The following is a 16,590-nucleotide window of genomic DNA, read 5'->3' as shown; positions in this document are numbered from 1 at the left end:
ATTGAAATGTTATTTCCGTTAGTTTAGTCCTTCTGCTTGGAGCTGAGGAAGGAAGTGTGGATTTGATGGTTACAATAGATTGTTTTTGACCTGCAGATGGTAGAAGAAAGTGAAGAAAGACTGACAGAAGAGCAGATCGAATCGCTTCTCCAGACAGTCACCAGTATTCTTCCAGGGGATCCGGAGGAACAACAGAGAGAATCRCCCATGGCAACTGAAGACAAAGGTGACCAAGAATAGAAAGCATCCAGAGAAAGCTGGCCAYGTTTTCGGCAGAAGAGAATCAGTTATTTTTTTTCTGTTTTTATTTGGTCCGGTTTAATCTTGTATTGGACATCATTGTACAATATGTTACAATTTTTATTATTCAGAGGTGATGAGAGAAACAATTGTTTACAGGAAAGCATGGAAAAGGGTGCTATTGTTTTCAGCATTTTGTGAGATAGGAGAATGATAGTAATTTGGTTTGTTAATGCAGCARCCTGACAAATTACGGGGCACAGAATCTGAAGCTTTGGCCTTTTTTCCATTACCCATATAACAGCTGTAGATTTCAGGCTTACATACAGCTGGCAATGTTTTAATTATCATAGCAGTACTATAATTATAATTGCTTTCATATGCTTTTGAATTGCCCAACTGTTTTTCAGAATGCAGTTTACAACACAAAGCCAACTTTTGGAGCTGTTTGTGAAAAGAGCTGTTTTCAGGGATCAAGAATTGCTTAATATCTGTTCAGACAAGTTCAAGTAGGCTGATGGAGTTATGGAAGTGAGAGGATCTATGTAAGGTAACTGTCCTCAAAGATGTCTGACAATCTATACTTGATAAAGGATATGTCCAGATCATCAGCTAAATCAACATGTTGCCACTGAAATCCTCTCAATTAGACCAGTTTACCCCCACTGAGGATCTGGACTGTAATGTTAAGGCTCTTAGTCATACAAACAGAAGAATGTTTAAAAATTAGGTGTATATTTTCCCTTTGAATTATTCTGCTGTTCCAATATTTAGATATAGATGAGTCACAGTCTTGCATTCCACGTGAACAGTACTGTCTACCATGGAAAAAATGAATAAGTCAACACTCAAGTGAAGTCCTCATCTGGTTTAGAAAAATGAGGATGAGTCCTGGCTGAAGCAGAACTTTCTGTGTGCAGAAGCTTTGTCCGATTAAAGATATCAGGGTCAAGTATTTAATGTTGAAAGCATTTATGATTATGATAAATCATATATATATATATATATGTACACACAGTCTTGTGTGGCTCTGGTTTTCTACTGTGACTGCAGACCATTCTTGTACAATTGTTATAATGTATTGGAAATAGAAATAAAGTTTGAAGTACATCCTGGGAATTTTGTGGCTTATAGACAAGATATAAGAGCTTGAATCAGAATATCTGACTTTTGTTCCCACTTCTGTCATGGTTTTATTTTGTGATCTGGGGCAAATAATTCACCCTTTCGGAGCCTCAGTCGTGCTGTATATGAAAGGGACTAATAATTGCCAGTGTGGGGGGATTTATGATACGCATTTCCTTAATATTTGTAAGTTTGATGTTTGGAGGGGAAGGGAAGATACTGAAAAATGTATTTATTACCTCCTAAAAATAATTTCTCTTACATTAAATGCATGCYAAGGCTGAAGACTAAAGGTGCATTTTGGCAAGGTAAAAGAAATATAGTATTAAAGAGAAAAGTCCTCGGTGCTTTTTGTGATACATTGGTATATATTTTCTCTCTAAATACGTAAGGAAACAAAAGAGATGAATAGATCATATCACTCAATGATGTGAAATTAATTTTAAAATTAGCATTTTTACTCTTAGTGGTCCTTGGTGTTGTTTGATATCGTGGCCTTGGGCTACAAGTGCGTTTATGTTTTATCTGTCTTCTTTTTTAAAATTAAGTTGTTGAAGCATGTTCTAAACTTACGAAAAGCAGAAGGAATCAGATCACAAGGTATCTGTAGCCAACAAGTTGGCTGTTCCATCTTGGGAATTGCTGATTTTTTATCATAATGGATTTTTGCCAGCATCCATGTTGTTTTCTGCTGTTTGTATTGTACAAGATACAAGGAACTGCTCACTTCCTATTTTATTTAACCTTTTTAACAAATCAATTCCAGATGGAGACATGTATTTAAACTCATACAAATGCATGCATAGCTTATTCAGCCTCAATTAAGATACATAAACCATCCTCTTTCCTGAAAATGCCATACAAATAACAATTCTTTAAAAAGATCTGAGATTTCCACATCTGCATTATGTTAAGAAATCTTCTTTAAATCCACTGTCTGTGCTCTCTGACCACATAAGCACAGGTGAGGAATTACTCTGGCTCTGCAAACAGCTCTTGTTTYGTGCTGTTTGCTCTCCAGCATGTTCTCGGGGATCCCAAGGCTCAGGAATGGTTTATGGAAAGCAAATGTTGTCTTGTTTATGTGACAGCATTTTTCTGGTGTCCTATATATTACAGAAAAGATCTGCCTGTCCTCCAGGGCTGCTTTTTGTTTTCTTAACTAATCAATTGCCTAACACAGTAAGTGTGCGCTGCTAGCTCTTCTGAAGGAGACAAGATGCTGTGAAAAGAGGCAAATAGTAGGTTTTTTTCCCACRTGTGGCCCCATGGTGTCATGCGTACAAGAAAAATTAAGTGCGTATTAGGCACTTAAAAGCTTGCTCCTTAACTTTGAGAAGAAAACTGTAGAGTACTGTGCACTTTTGGAATATTTAAGAAGTGCCAGTTATTTTTAGCTTCTTCGTTTCTTGTGTGTTCCTCATTTCTCCTCTTTATCACACGTCGGGGCTGTGGCAGATTGGAAGCTCTGGTTACGGCAGCTCTGCAGGCTTCGCTGGGAAAGCGCGTGAATGAACTGCCAGAATTCTTCTCCTGTTTCGATACTTTAAAATTCATGGAGTTTCTAGCTATTTGTGAGGTGTCTTGGTTTCACTTTTTATAAGTTCAAGCCCGAGAAGGCCAGCCTTCTTTATGATTGCTTGGCACTCCTCGTTGGAGAAACTTTACTAGCAAAAAGCTTTGTTTTACGGGAGGAGGAAATGTCTCTCCTACTTAGCTGTGCTCTGGTGCTGAGAAGGAAAACCAGGTAAGCTGGAAATGGAGACTTCCTAGGGAGTTTCGAAGGGGATGCATGAAATCCGTGTCAATTTGAGCAGGTTTGGTGGTGATCACGCCGTAAGGTGGTGGCAGGGCAGCGCTCACAGCTGTTGGCCACCCTGGAAACGCTGGATTTGTCTGGCTAGCGCTGCTCTTCTTGCAGGGAACAGAAAGTGTGGTGCTTGTCTGTACTTTACTAGCTAGAGGTGTGTGGTCTGAACAAGGAAAAGCAAACAAGGGACCCCAAAATTCTGGCTGTGGCCAGGTTTCTCTCTGAAGCTTTAAGCATGTCAATAAGCAGCATAAGTGCTTTAAAATGGCGTTCAAGCCTAATGCATAGGTGTGCTGAAAGGGTTAAATAACATCTACAGAGTGCCCTGAAATCAAAAAATACCTATACAAATGGAATGCTTTAAAAAAGGTACTGTCATTACTAGTGCCATGCATAATGTATTACTTACTAAAATCTCTACTGGTCTTAGTCAAGTTATTGCTTTATTGCTTCTGAAGTCAACCAAACCATGCTGATTTATGCCAGTTGAGCATGACGCCTTAAGATATTTAACCTGTCACATCGTGATACTGCATCAGCAGCAGATGTTTGCAGCTGCTGTAGTCCAAACAGCCCAGCGACACATGAAGAATCATCAGACTGGAGATATTTTGGAAACTGTTAGGTCTTAGAAGAAATAAAGTAGAGAAATGTAACTTGAATGCAGCTGACGGCTTGTAGACCAGAGAGAGTTTGCCTGGAGCAAATTCCTGCTGGGCCTAGAGCCGTCTCGGAGGCTACGCTCAGACGGGTAGCAGGGTTGAGTCTGCTCAATGACTGCGGACAAAATACTCAACCTCTTGGTGTGGGCGCCCTTCCTCCCTTTGGTCGGCGGTGCCGGCTTAGCGCTGTAGCCCCCAGCACCTGCAGTCTGGTCGTCGAAGTGAGTTGAAGTTGTGCAATGTGAGGGGAGAAGCTGGCACCAGGTTTTTTTGCTGCATGTGCAGGTGGGAGAGTAATGTGGGGCAGGGAGACGCGGGAAGCCCCTCGTGATCTGCTGCTCTGCTTCTGCTGGGCTCCTCAGTGCTGCAGGAGGAGCTTCTCCCGTGTCCCTCTCCGTGTCCTTGTGCAGGGTGGCCCCTGCTGCAGGTGGCTGCGTGGGGCTCTGTCGCAACGCAACGCTTTGCTTCTTCGACGTTAGCAAAAAACAGCGACGGGCAAACGCTTCTTTTGCGAGGATTGCAGCAGGATTTTGTGTTACGGAGTGCCTGCTGGCGTCGCTGCATCGGTGGCCGTAAGCTGAGGCGTCCGTGCCGAAAGGGGCTCGTCTGAGCCGCAAGGACGTGTCGCGGGGTGCTGCTGTGATGAGATACTGGTTCAGTGTTACCTCAATCGTGGCTTTCTCTTGCGCTTGCGTGATGCTACGCCACGGGCCAAATTTGTCCGTGGTGCCACAGCACGGCCTTAAATTTGGTTGAAACGTAGAASAGTCGCTCATTTACCCTGGCCGTGCTCAGCCCCCCGAGTGAAGCCTCAGGCGAATGCAACCARCCCAAGTCGTGATTCTTCTGGATTCTGGTTTTGAAGCACATGCCTTTTTCTGTACTGCGTTTTCTGTGACTGAACTTTTTATTGCCTCCCTGGGGTAGCAGCTCTTTGCCATGGAAACYGCGGGAACAGCACGTTCCGCAGCCCGCGGATGTCTCACTTGGTGGGCATGAAATGCGCCGCCCCGTCTTCAAACCCGCTCTTAGAGACTGTCCAACGGCGAGCTACTGGCGTTGCAGTGAGTTGTGAAGCACCGTGCACRCTTCGGTGTGTCCCCGCTGGATCCGGTTATAACCTTTCAGGGGGGTTTTAGTGTTTTTTTTTGCAACTGGCAGATCTTAACAGTTCAAGGAGCAGCTGAAGGAGCTGAACGTGCCAGACCTGGAGGTTGACTCTGCCACTGATTTTCTGTGCAGCAGYGGGAAGTCTTCCTGATCTGCAGTTTCTGCCCTCTGAATTAAGATGAAACGATAAATTGCAGGTTTGTGAAGAGGTTCGACTGAAGGCCGGTGAGATCTCAGGAGGGGTGGTTATAACTGCTACGACATCGGCGCAGACACACCGTCAAGTACTTTTGCACTTCCCCCCTTGAGTCCCAAGCCGGGCTTTGGCAGGGGAGGGGGCACTGGGGGGAAACGCGTGTGCACCTCGGCTGAGATGGGGCTTTTCCAGTTCTTCATTTGTCACGTGCCATGTTTAGCTCCTTTTCCAACCCGTCGCGCAGGGCTTGGCGTCCCCTCACGCGCTCACCGAGCAGCTGTGGATACGAGGGTGTTTCCCAAGATGCCGTGTAGGAAGAGCCGGGAGGCAAACTTCCATGCCCGAAAACTTGTCCGTCTTTTGCAATGGTGCCACTTGGTCCAAATAAAGGATCCGGTCTCTGCCCCGGAGCTTTGCCGCGGCGGCGATCGTGGCCGCGCGGTGCCCGTGGGGCTCCGGGAAGCTGCGCCGGACGTCCTCGGCCTCGCGTCCCGGAGCGTTACCCCGCCGTAAGGCAGGCGCCGCACGCGCTGCGGGTCTCTTGCACGGCGAGCGACGGAGGTAGCGCGGATCGAACTGCGAGACGCGCTGCCGGCRCGCGGGAAAGGGCCGGGAGAAGGAGCGGTGGGTACCAAAACCGGCCCCGCGCCCTCCTCCAGCCTGCAGGCCCAGCGCCTCGGTGCGCCCGGGCRCCTCCGGCCCTAACGAACCCCCCTCGTTCCCCCGCGCCGGCTGGGTAACGCGAGGCACCGGCTGCCTGCGGGGAGAAGGGGACGAGCGTCGCCCTTCCCGGGCAGGATATTGCGGAAAGGAGGGTCCCGGGGCAAGGCCGGCGGGGAGCCGGTGTCTCCAGGCTGTTCATGCTCCTTAAAATACCCGGGGAGCCTTTAAAAACAGAAGTGGCGTTTTGTAACCTTCCTGGAGAGAGGCAAAAAAACTCCTGTTATCCCGCTTTCCAAAAGGCTGGAACCGAGGCCCAGAGCTTGGGACGCGTCCAAAGTCCTCGAGAGAGAGCGGACGGCGGCGTTGTTTGGGTTGGAGCCGCGCGAGCCGTCGGCAGAGAAAACACTTTCTGTTCCCGGCGAAAGGAGCCCTGCCGCAAGGCTTCGGCGGAGCTGAAGGGAAGGCCGGCGCTGCGGGAGCAGGGCGCGAGGCAGCTCGGACGGACGGCGCCGAGCAAAGCGGGAGCCGCTCCCTGAGCTCGCCGCTTCAGTCGATTCCCTTCTGCCTTAAGGAGCTTTATTTTATTAACTTCGGTGTTTATAAAAGCCGCCAYCGCAGGCCGGAGCCCCCGCCGGCTCCTGCCCCAGGACGCGGGTGGGAAAGTCGCTGGCTTTGGTCTTTCGGGGGCAGGAGGAGGCCGGTGCCACGAGCRGAGGAAACCTGTTTCTTGGCTCCGTGTGCAGCAGCGGGGCCCCAGGGGGGATTTAACCCGGATTAGCCACCGGCCGCCGGCCCAGGGCGAATGAGCTCAAACCACGGTCTCCGCTGGAAACCCTGCGTTTCCCTGCTGTTTTCCTTTAAACGAGGTTCCTGCGTTTCACAGGAGACCCGTTATGTTTATTTTTGCAGTCAGAAACGGTTCTTCCTGCCAGATTTGCTCTTTACGCTCCGACTGGCCACGTTTTTCCCCTTGGAGGATACGAAACTAAAATAGGAGTTGGCTCCCGCTCCCAAAGCGCTGGGCTCGATCCCCCGCGATCGATCGCCTCCGCGAAGAAAAGCGGCAGGCGCCGCTGGGTCCCGCGTCCCCAAAGCCGCTCCCGGCCTCGGATGCCACCGYGGCTCAAACGGTGCCGGAGCTCGGAGCGGGCGGCCGGCGCGGGGGGAGGCTCCGGCTTGGYGGCGGCGGCGGCCGGGGCCCCGCGGTTAATCATTAAAAACGTTTCTGCGCAACCAGCCTCCGCGGGCGACGCGTTACCGGGTTATTCAGCGTAACTCGACGGGGTTCGCAGCCGTCAGCGCCACGAGCGCCCCGGGCCAGCAGCAGCTCGGAGGCTCCCGTGGGAGCGGGGAGCAGAAATGCCGRCCGGCGGGACCGAGCGCCACGGACCCGCGGCAGGTACGGAGCCGGGAAGAGCTCAAAACCGACCCCCCCCCCACTGGGCTCTCGGCTCCAAATCCCRGCCGCCCTGGTGTTGCCTCTGGCCGTCGGCTGCAGCCCAGCAGGAGAGACGGGGGGAACCGGAGGAGCCGGGTTTGGGGTCCCGCGTGGGCGAGGGGTTGCAGCGCCGGGAGCCAGGCGATCCAGCCCGGCAGACGTCCAACACCGCTGCCCATTGACACGCTCCAGCATCAGCCGTTGTCCCCTTCCTAAAGATCCTGGGAGGAGGCGCCCGGCACGGCTGTTGGCAGCTCCGCGACACAGTTCCTCCCGTGGGAAACAAATCCCGGCATCTCCAGGCAATGCTTTCATGTGGCTGCTTGCTTTCCTCGCTGCGCTGTTAATTCAGTATTACTTCGTCCACCTCTTTTTGCGGCTTTTCTTCGTGCAAATGTCCTCCCGGCTGCAAACTCGGGAAATTCAGCTCGTGGGGCGCTCCTGCTGCGCACCTGGCTCCGCGGGAAAAGTGTAAATTTTTTCCCTTTGGACAACAAGGAGCAGGCTATTCCTGCAGAATTTAATGTCGGAGAGCGCATAGCCATTAGCATTAGAGGACGTACGGAATTTAAATTCAGAGAATCTGGCAGAATTCAGCAGGTTTCTGTGGAAATGGTTGGAATGGCATTTTGAATTAGCTGTAAATCTCCATGTACGTGGATACATTAGCAAAGAGCAGGGAATCGATGCATAAGGTGCAGGGTGCCGGGTGGACGGAGGACGTCGTGGTTTTGCAAGGGATTTGCCTTGCGAGCCATTTTGCTTCCCTTCGTCTTCATTTCAGTTTGGAAAATCCATGGCTGCTTTCTTTTACTGATGTAGAAATGCTATTATGGGAAAAGGTTGCTTTTATTACTTATCTCCGATGTTAGCGATGTTACCTGGTGGTGCGAGTAGCGGGCAGGGAGAAAAGAGATCCAGACTTTGCATCTCGTCCGGACCCAATTTAAGCAGTTTCATATAGGCCCGTTTTTTTTTTTTGGGGGGGGGGGCGCAAATTGCCGGCGTGGGAACGTGACCAGGCTCTGGAATCAGGTCTCCCCGCTCAGGTCGAGGAGGAGGAGGCCCCGCGCATCCCCCCTCGGGGTCATTTCCCTTCTGGCATCGAACGCAGCCGACCCTCGGCATCTCCGCTAGCTCAAAGGACATTTTGGGCGTCGCGTTCCCCTTTTACAAGGCCGCCGTCGAAATAAATGATTGATTGAAACCAAACAAGGGGAGGCAGCGCTGCGGGAGGCGGCRGGACCTCTCCCGCGGCCCCGTGTTTGCAGTTCCCCAGACTTTGGCCTCACTCGTTTCGCCGGAGCCGGAGCCTCACTGCCCCGGCCCCCAAACCRCCCTGAAAATAGAAACGGGGCTAAAGCGAAGGGCCCCGTGCGGAGCCGGGGGCTCGGCTCTCCGGCCGCGGCCGATGTATCCATGGAAAAGTCGCTGCGGGGCCGGGGCGCTTCCTTCTTTTCGCTGACCAATCCAGCTCACCCAAAAAGGGGGAAAGCGATGAGGAAAATGGGGACACCGCGCCGCCCCGTCTGCCGGCCTYGGGCTCGCGCAGCCGGCCCGCTCCGTGGCGGCGAGCGGGGGGGGTTTGGGGATGCCGGGGTTTGCGAGCCGCCCCCTCGCCTCCTTTTCCAGACGCGGCTGAGATCGTTTCTTGCATCGCTGACGTTATAAATAAGCCGACGGATATTTTGCTCTTGAAGCGGCTGCTGCCCATGCTGCAGAGTTCGCTTTACAAACTCGGCACTGGATCCTGCAAACTGCTCTTTTTTTTAGCCATTTCAGCTTTGTGGGACAAGACCCACAAGAAGCAGCTTGTGCCTCCTCCCTYGGGGGCGGCCGCGGTGCTGCCGTTGATGCCGCGGGCAGAGACGGGGACCGCGACCGCGGGAACCCAGCAAAGCTGCTTCGTGCCTCGTCGTGCCGGCACCCTCCTTCAAACCGTGCTGTCCCYGCCGTCGAGCCTCTCGCGGGTCTTCGCTTAGACAAGCCAGCGGGGAGGTTTTCCAAGGCAGAAACGCCCATGAAGCCCGGCAAGGTCGCCCTTAGCGAGCCGCGGGCTCATCGCCGCCGCYGCGGGTCCCTGCAGCCCGGCCGGGGCGTCCGGCGCGAGAGCAGCCTTAGACGCGCTGCTGCCGACGGGGAAAACGGGCACGAAACAGCCACCGCCGCCCGGACCCGCTTCTGGCCTCCGTTCCCCTGGGATTCCCCCAGCAGGTCCGTCTGCATCAAGCCTTTGTGCAATTAAACRTTTGCCGGCTGGTCTGAGCCGCGGCTCCGGTGCTCGGGGCAGGGCCCGGCGCGGCGCCGGCGGCACCGAGCGGCTCCGTCTGCGTCATGCGGCCGCGCTGCCGGTCTGCGCTTGCCCTCGCGCCGCCCGCTCCTTTCCCCGGAGGCACCGCTCGGTTGCCGCGGATCGGAAGCCGTTAAAAGGGACGGGATGTGTGAGTCACAGCTCAAGCCGTAAAAGCAAAGCCAATAAAGCGCTCCGAAAAGCGCCGTTTAATGGGTTGAGGCAAACTTACTGGAAACAGGGTACAGAGTGTTTCGTCTTTAAATCATCAGTTCAATTCCAGCCCCGTTCGGGAGCAAATGACATTTATTCACCCTTTGCTGCCTGCTGGAGAAAAGGAATTTGAAGGGAATTTCGCCACGTGAAAGGGATTTCTGGTTTCTCATCGCTCCCAGCAGCTCCCCGAGCGCCGTGGGAGCCCGTCACCCCTCACGGCCCTTAGGTGCTTTGGAAGCCTGGTCCGAGACGGAGCCTCTCCCACTGCGAAAGTACGTGTCGCTGTCTCGCATGCACCTATCTGCTCCTATTTTCTTAGYGAATAAAATCCACACAAGCCATGTGGGCTGAGGGAGGATAAAAAGCGTGATGTCAAGAGGGAGCTATGGAGTGTGGTTTCCTTTCTGAGTTAGTTACTGTGCGAATGTGGATATTTGGCTTTTCTCTCAGATTCAATATAAATCAACAGTTAAAAAAAATCCCAAAAAACAGCATGCTAAAAGCAGCAGCCTGCTCCACTGCTTCCCTGTGAATGAGCATTATGGATATTAATGCAGCAATCGTGTTTGCGGCCGGGCCCCGAGGTGCTGCCGTCCCCGACCGAGGAGCCCGGCGCCGTGTTCGACCCGCCGAGTATCGACGTCTCGTTGTCGCCCCCGGCGAGCAGGAAGCAAGACGAGCGCTCAGCCGCGTCGGGCAGCGCCGGCGGCGAGCACGGGCTCCTGCGCAGCCGGGGAAGCCGCGTCTCGTCAGGCTCGTAACGGTTTTATGGTGGGCACTTTGCAAGGGCGGTGCGAAACGAGGTAACGGGCTGTTATTAATGCTTTCGTCTTGATGGTGCTGCTGTCACGGTTCGGGCACCGGTCTCGTCGCCTCTCGTGCGGCTCGGAGGGTGAGAAGACCCTGCCGGGTCTCGCTCGAGCCGCGCAGGCCTTCGTGCCGTCTCTCCGGGAAACGCAAGAGTGAGTCAGACCCTGTTTTAGGGCTTTCGGGATTCGGCGTTCTCCAGGGCGCCRGTTCCCGCGCATTTTGTACCGAGCTCTCGCTCCGGCTGCTCTGCCCCAGCCCTGGGGCCCGGGAGCCTCGTCGGCAAGGCCGGYGGCTCCGGCTGGGGGGCCATCCCGATGGCCGTGGTGGCTGCGGTTAGCGCGGAGCCCCYTTCCCGGCACTGCCCCGGCAGGTGGGCGCGCTGCCTCCGGAGGTGCGATCCTCGCCGGCTGGAGGATGGCGCGGGAGGCAGGCGGCTGAGAGCAGAAACACCCGTAGAAACGGCGCTGAGCAGGAGCTGTCTGTCAGTCATAACCGTGCAGCCCAGAGACTTCTTTTCACAGGCTGAATTTGGGGCTGGGATCTGGTTGTATCCCTTTCGATGAGCTCTTTTTTCATTTGGCAAGCAGCACAACTTTGGGGGATGTCCCGGGGGATTGCTCCTTTGGCTACAAACCTGAAGCGGCGCTGACATTTCAGCAGCGTGTTTGTCTGCATACGGTGACGCCAGCTGGACCAGAACTTCCATATGTAAGGAAATACATTTTCAGTGTGATTCAGTCTTTGCGTATCGCTATGTTAACGTCAACAAGCCAAATTCAACCTTATTTCCCCTTTCTTTGGGTATAAAAGCTGTCTTTTTGCCTAGTGCGTGGGGAAGGATGTGGTTAGTGTGGCCTCTGGCCAGTCTTTGTCGGTAGTGACCTAATCAACGGGTGTGAGTCTCCTCGTGGGCTGAGCTCCTTGTATCTGCGCCTACAGGGGCACAGCGCTAGTCCAAGTCATCCTAGCTCCCCGCCTGGCTACTTCAYCCAAACCCGGGTCAGAGGCGCGGTGCAGTGAGCAGACAGCCCGTTTGGGCTCGAGTTTGCCCTGCAGCCCAGCGGCGTTGCAGCTGTACCCCGCCAGTGCCGCACGTGGTYGACGCATGGCTTGCTTCTGCTTCCCTGCTGCCGCAAACGGGTGCGCAGCACCGGAGCACACCTGAACCTTGATTTGTGACACTACCAGACTCCCTGCTGTCCTGTGCTGCAGATGCCACATATCTATTAAAATATTTAACTGCACCTTTTATAAATTTATCTGACTGTTGTAGCACTGTGCATAAAATCTGTCTGCCTGGAACAGATGTACAACGGGATTCTAAGTTTTGGGTGATTTCTCCTGCAAAACGGATCTCTGAAACATAAGACTGGCAAAGACAGAGTGGGTAGTGTTCTGTACAGAGTTTTATTTTTAAAAGATCCATATAGTTGAAGTCTTTACTGCATCTTTCTTCCTCAGAAATGTCATTATATTGCTGTGGAGTGAACTTAGAGTATAAAGAAACCTTAGTGTATACTGTATTTATTATTTTCATGGTTCACTCACTCATCCCAATGCTTGAGGCCTCCCAGGAAGAAAACATTTATCTGCCTTTGCCTGTGCCCACCCTCCCTGCCGGGGCGTGACGCTGCCAGATGTGTGCAGAGGTGCCCTGGGGATGGCGTGCAGCTAGCACTGCGGGGCAGCCAGCTGTTCCCGGCCTGCTGCAAGGGTGCACCTGGCCAGCACATCTGCCCAGATGTTCGCGCCGCCGCGGGTGCCCAGGTGCCGGCGCGGCACGGCGCCTGCCTGGCCCCGCCCCAGCTGTTCGCCAGCTGCGGCGGCGCCGCGCCAGATGTGCGCGCCAGCGGAGCCCTGCCCCCGCCCCGCGGGAGTTAGCGGCCCCGCCCCTTCCGACAGGCCCCGCCCCCTCCTCCCGGCCCCGCCCCGCAGCTGTCAATCCCCCGCGCCGGCCCAACCGCGTCCCGCGACACATCGAGGCCCGCGACCAATCAGGGCGCGCTTGTGATTTCCATGGCAGCCGCAGCCGCGCGGCTGAGGGGAGGCGGCGGTGGCGGGCGGGGAGCCGGGTCCGGTCCCGGCGGCGGCCGCTCCCCACTGCGATGGTGCCTGAGGGGAGCCGCGGCGGCGGCGGAGGAGGGGCGGCAGCGGCAGCAGTGCCGCTGCTGCGCGGCTCCAGCGCGGCCCTGGCAGCGGCAGGCGCGGCGCCGAGGCGGCAGCAGCCCAGGTGAGGAGCCGGACGGACAGACAGATGGGCGCCTAGGGCTGGCCCTGCACCGCACGTCCCCCGCGGCTCCGGCGAGAGGGCGGCGCGGCGGCCGGGGGGCGCGGGGGCTCTAGGCTGCGCTCTGGCCGGCAGCGTGCGGTCCCCACCGGCGGGACCCCGGGATGGGGCGGTAGCGCCATGTACAGCAAGGACTACTTCCTGGCCATCGTCCTGCTGGACACGCGCCCAGGTAGGGGCCGCGCAGCAGGGCCGGGGCGGCTGCGGGCAGGGGCTGGCGCTGGCGGGCCCGGGGCAGCGGCACGGGGAGCCCTCCCTGCCCTGGTGCTCGGGCTGCTCTCCGTGGCGTGGCTGGTCTCCTGGCATGTGGGGGGGGGCCCCACAGCCCAGCCCTGGGGGCCCTGAGCCAGGGCACGAGGCCTGACCCACACGTCTGCCCTGCGGGGCCACTGAATATGGGGTCCCAGTGCCATGCTTGGTGGTGGGGTCCCCTGTCCCTATGGGGGACTGGTGCCCGGCCTGGCCGTGGGACACCCCACACTCATGCTGATGTGTGGGGCAGTGCCCTGCCTGGCCGTGGGACCCCCATGGTCATGATGATGTGGGGGTTGTTGCTCTGCTTGGCCATGGGACCCCCATGGTCATGATGATGTGGGGGTCTGTGCCCTGCCTGGCCATGGGACCCCCATGGTCATGGCGATGGGGGGGTCTGTGCCCTNGGCCGGGCGGAGGGAGCGAGGTGCCTGCGGGAGCCGCCGCTGCGCCGCGCCGACCTGCGAAGTGTCCGCCCGGAGCGGGCACGGCGCTCTGGGGCGCGCCGGGCGCCTCTCGTCCCGGTGAGCAGCTGAGGTGCCGCGGCGGCGTCCGCGGCCGGTGAGTGCGTTGCGCCGCTGCGAGCAGGGGCAGCGGAGTTGTCAGAGCCACGCCGGAGTAGTTTCATAGCGGTGCGCCGATACGTGTGAACACAGTGTATATATATATATAATACGTGTAATATGTGTAAGCATTTTAGGAGTAGTTTATAGCGCTGCACTTGCCTGTCTCTTAGCTGGAAGTGTTATTGCTAGGGATATTGCTGAAAGAAGTAATTTATACGTGTTATTATGAACTTGAAGAGCAATTTTTCTTTTTTCTTCTTTGTAGGTTTGTATATATCTAGTAGTATTAAGCAATTTCACCCTTTAAGTACCTTACTGAATTTTGAAATGTTAGGCATTGCGCACAAAGCATGCACAAGGCAGGAGCTCGGTTGTTGCTGGTATGCTGTGGTGGTTTTTTGGCTTTTTTTGTTGTTGTTTAGAGGGAAAATAGTCTATATGCGTTGCCAATAAAATTCTATTTGTTTATTTAATTGTTCTCTAGGAGCATTTTTTTTTTAATGCTTAACCAGTATTGTGGGTTCTTGCATCACTGGGAGCATGCTGGCTAGCTTTTTTCTTTTTTAACTATTCAACATGCAAATCCTGATAACTTGCTATACGTTACATGCATACTTGGGAGCTTTCCTTTGAAGCAGAGCATCTCTTAATTTGCTTTCCTGTAAACTGATCAAAGATGTTTAAAACGGTGAAAACTCTAACAGTACTTCACTTTGAGTGCTTTGGTGACCCTATTAGCTGGTTGGGGTCTGTTCCACTTTTCTCTTACTTGTTAGGAAACCTTGTAAGTGTTGGTAGATCCAGAGAAGTATGAATGCTTCTGAATTTCCCCAGTTCTTTTAATGTAACTAGTGTGATGGAGGATTGTGAAGAAAGCTGGGGGGGGATTGTTGGTTTTCTTTCTGGGGAGTTTTTTTTTTTTTGGTAGCTAGTAAAATAAACATGCACTAATTACACAATTTCTGTACTCATTTTTATGCATCTACCTCTTTTTATGTGCAGTATTCCCCAGTATGGAAACTTCTGATCCAGCAGTGGTCTCGGGCTGTGAAGGTTAATTTGGCCCTTACAATTTTTTCAAAGAAAAACCACCTTTGTTTTTAACAAGTGCTGGCCCAAGGGGTGTGATGTGTGAACAGCATCCCTTCATAGTMATTTTGTTCACCTGTATCATTCTAGTTGCCACGCTGTTCTGCAGGAAGTTAGCCTTCCCTTGGTCTGGCTGTTTTTTCATCCCAAATATTTACCACCAGGTGACTTRCTGCTTAGATCTTTGTGGAGGTGAAGAACAATTGCTCACACTATTTTGCGCTCTCCTCCTCCCACCCCCAACTGATTTTCACACAGACACATTTAGAGGAAACAGCTTGCTGGTCTTGCCATGGTGATTTAAAACACTAAAGATGGACTTRGTACTCAAGACCTGTCATTTTAATTTCAGCTTTGCAGCATATTTTGCTTGGGATTTACTTGTTTGCGCTGTACTTGGACACCGCTCTGGTTCTGTTACATGAATGGTGGTAATATATGATGTCTGCCCTTTAGGGAAATCATTAAGATGATTTTATGAACACTGCTTAAAATGATTTTTTGGAATGATCTTCTAAATGAGCCTACAACAAACAGTTTGCATAGCTGCTTTAAGTGGCATACTGGAATACTTCGGTTGTGTTTCTCAGTGTTTTGCTATACCATTATCATGTAACTGTCAGCTTCCCTATGCAATCTTCTCTGTGGTGAACAAACAGGAATGACCAGAAACAAACCAGATCCCTGAAGGAAAGATTTTTACGGAATTCATGTAAAACTTCTCCTTAACTTCAATTTAGAAACACAGCAAGGCTGCCATTGTATGCAGTGGCTTCTTACTGGGATTGCTATTTGGATGAGCTTAATACAGAACTTTCTCTTAAGAAATATTTTATTGTGTCTCCAGTGTTTTCTAAAATGTATATTCTTTCAAAGGGAATTCTTGAGAATTTTTAGTATCTGCTGACATTCCAGTGTGTGTGTGTGTATATATATATATATTTATAATGTAATTCCTGACAGGAGATATACTCAGAGATGATAACTTGAGACAAAATGCAGATGGAACAGTATTAAAACTGGATCAAAGAAAAAGAAAGCTGGCTATTGCCTCTGTTTTGTTTGCCTCAAATCCCAAAAGAGAACTGTAGGAATGTAGATTAGTATGTTTTTGTGCATGGCTTAATTTTGGGAAGGGGTAAACTTCTTCCAGTCTGTATCTCGCTTGATCCTTTAAAAATGGTAAGAGCTTACAATGTGACTGGCTTTTCTACTTTAACACCACTGACATTTTGGCTGCGGGATGTCTGTGTCGCGTGAGAACCCAGCCCTGTTGTTTTGCCTGCATTTTAGGCAGGTGACTTGATAAAGTCTCTACAGGGCAGCAGGCAGAAATATCTTTGTGTAAGACTGTCTAAAAGCCCTCTGCAGTGGGGTCTTGTGTGTGCAGTGCATGGCCAAGAACTGGGCCTGGAGAAAGGTTAGTGGTCCTGCAGCTGAAGAGCCTGCCATTTTCTTTTTTTCTTGCTACCTTAGGGGAAGCTTTTATGGGTAGGTTTCTGCTTTATTTGAGCAAAGTAAAGTGGCTTTCAGAGATCCTGACCAAAGTCCCTCTGTACAAGGAAGCACTTGAGCTGATCCAGTTAGCTACATCAGAAAAGCAGAGTCTGTTGCATCTCTCTCGCTACCTTTGCTTACCTTGCTGCTGAAGAGGTCAAGCGGATGCAATATTGTTGAATGGAAAGGATTTATAAACTAGCAACATCTGTTGTCACTCTTCCCTCTGCTCCTGGCTACAGAAGGAGGAATGAAAATGTCAGTATCTTCCTTTCCTTTTCTCGCACTTTGAAATTTTTACTCTGTTTAACTACCTTCTTTAACCTTGCCACTGCAAAA

General features: G+C 52.5%; 2 protein-coding genes across 3 annotated transcripts in view; both read left to right on the top strand.

The window, feature by feature from the left end:
* Window positions 1-1,350, top strand: part of CRCP (CGRP receptor component) — a 34,100-nt gene extending 32,750 nt beyond the window's left edge. Inside the window, exon 6 of the mRNA XM_026055256.1 lies at window positions 97-1,350. Coding sequence (XP_025911041.1) covers window positions 97-240 — 144 coding nt within the window. The 3' untranslated portion in view covers window positions 241-1,350. The remainder of the gene's footprint in view (window positions 1-96) is intronic.
* An 11,415-nt stretch (window positions 1,351-12,765) lies between these two features.
* The window catches only part of TPST1 (tyrosylprotein sulfotransferase 1), a 33,694-nt gene continuing 29,869 nt past the window's right edge, over window positions 12,766-16,590 (top strand). Inside the window, exon 1 of one of the 2 annotated variants that reach the window (XR_003251847.1) lies at window positions 12,766-12,790. The gene's annotated coding sequence lies outside the window, so the exon portion shown is untranslated. Of the gene's footprint in view, window positions 12,791-13,581; window positions 13,624-16,590 lie in introns of those variants that run through there. The other variant, XR_003251849.1, reaches the window with a different exon arrangement.

Source organism: Apteryx rowi, unplaced genomic scaffold (assembly GCF_003343035.1).
Source record: "Apteryx rowi isolate R43461 unplaced genomic scaffold, aptRow1 scaffold_99, whole genome shotgun sequence".
NCBI lineage: Eukaryota > Metazoa > Chordata > Aves > Apterygiformes > Apterygidae > Apteryx > Apteryx rowi.
The sequence above is the reverse complement of the archived record's forward strand: the minus strand, read 5'-3'. Positions and strand labels throughout refer to the sequence as shown.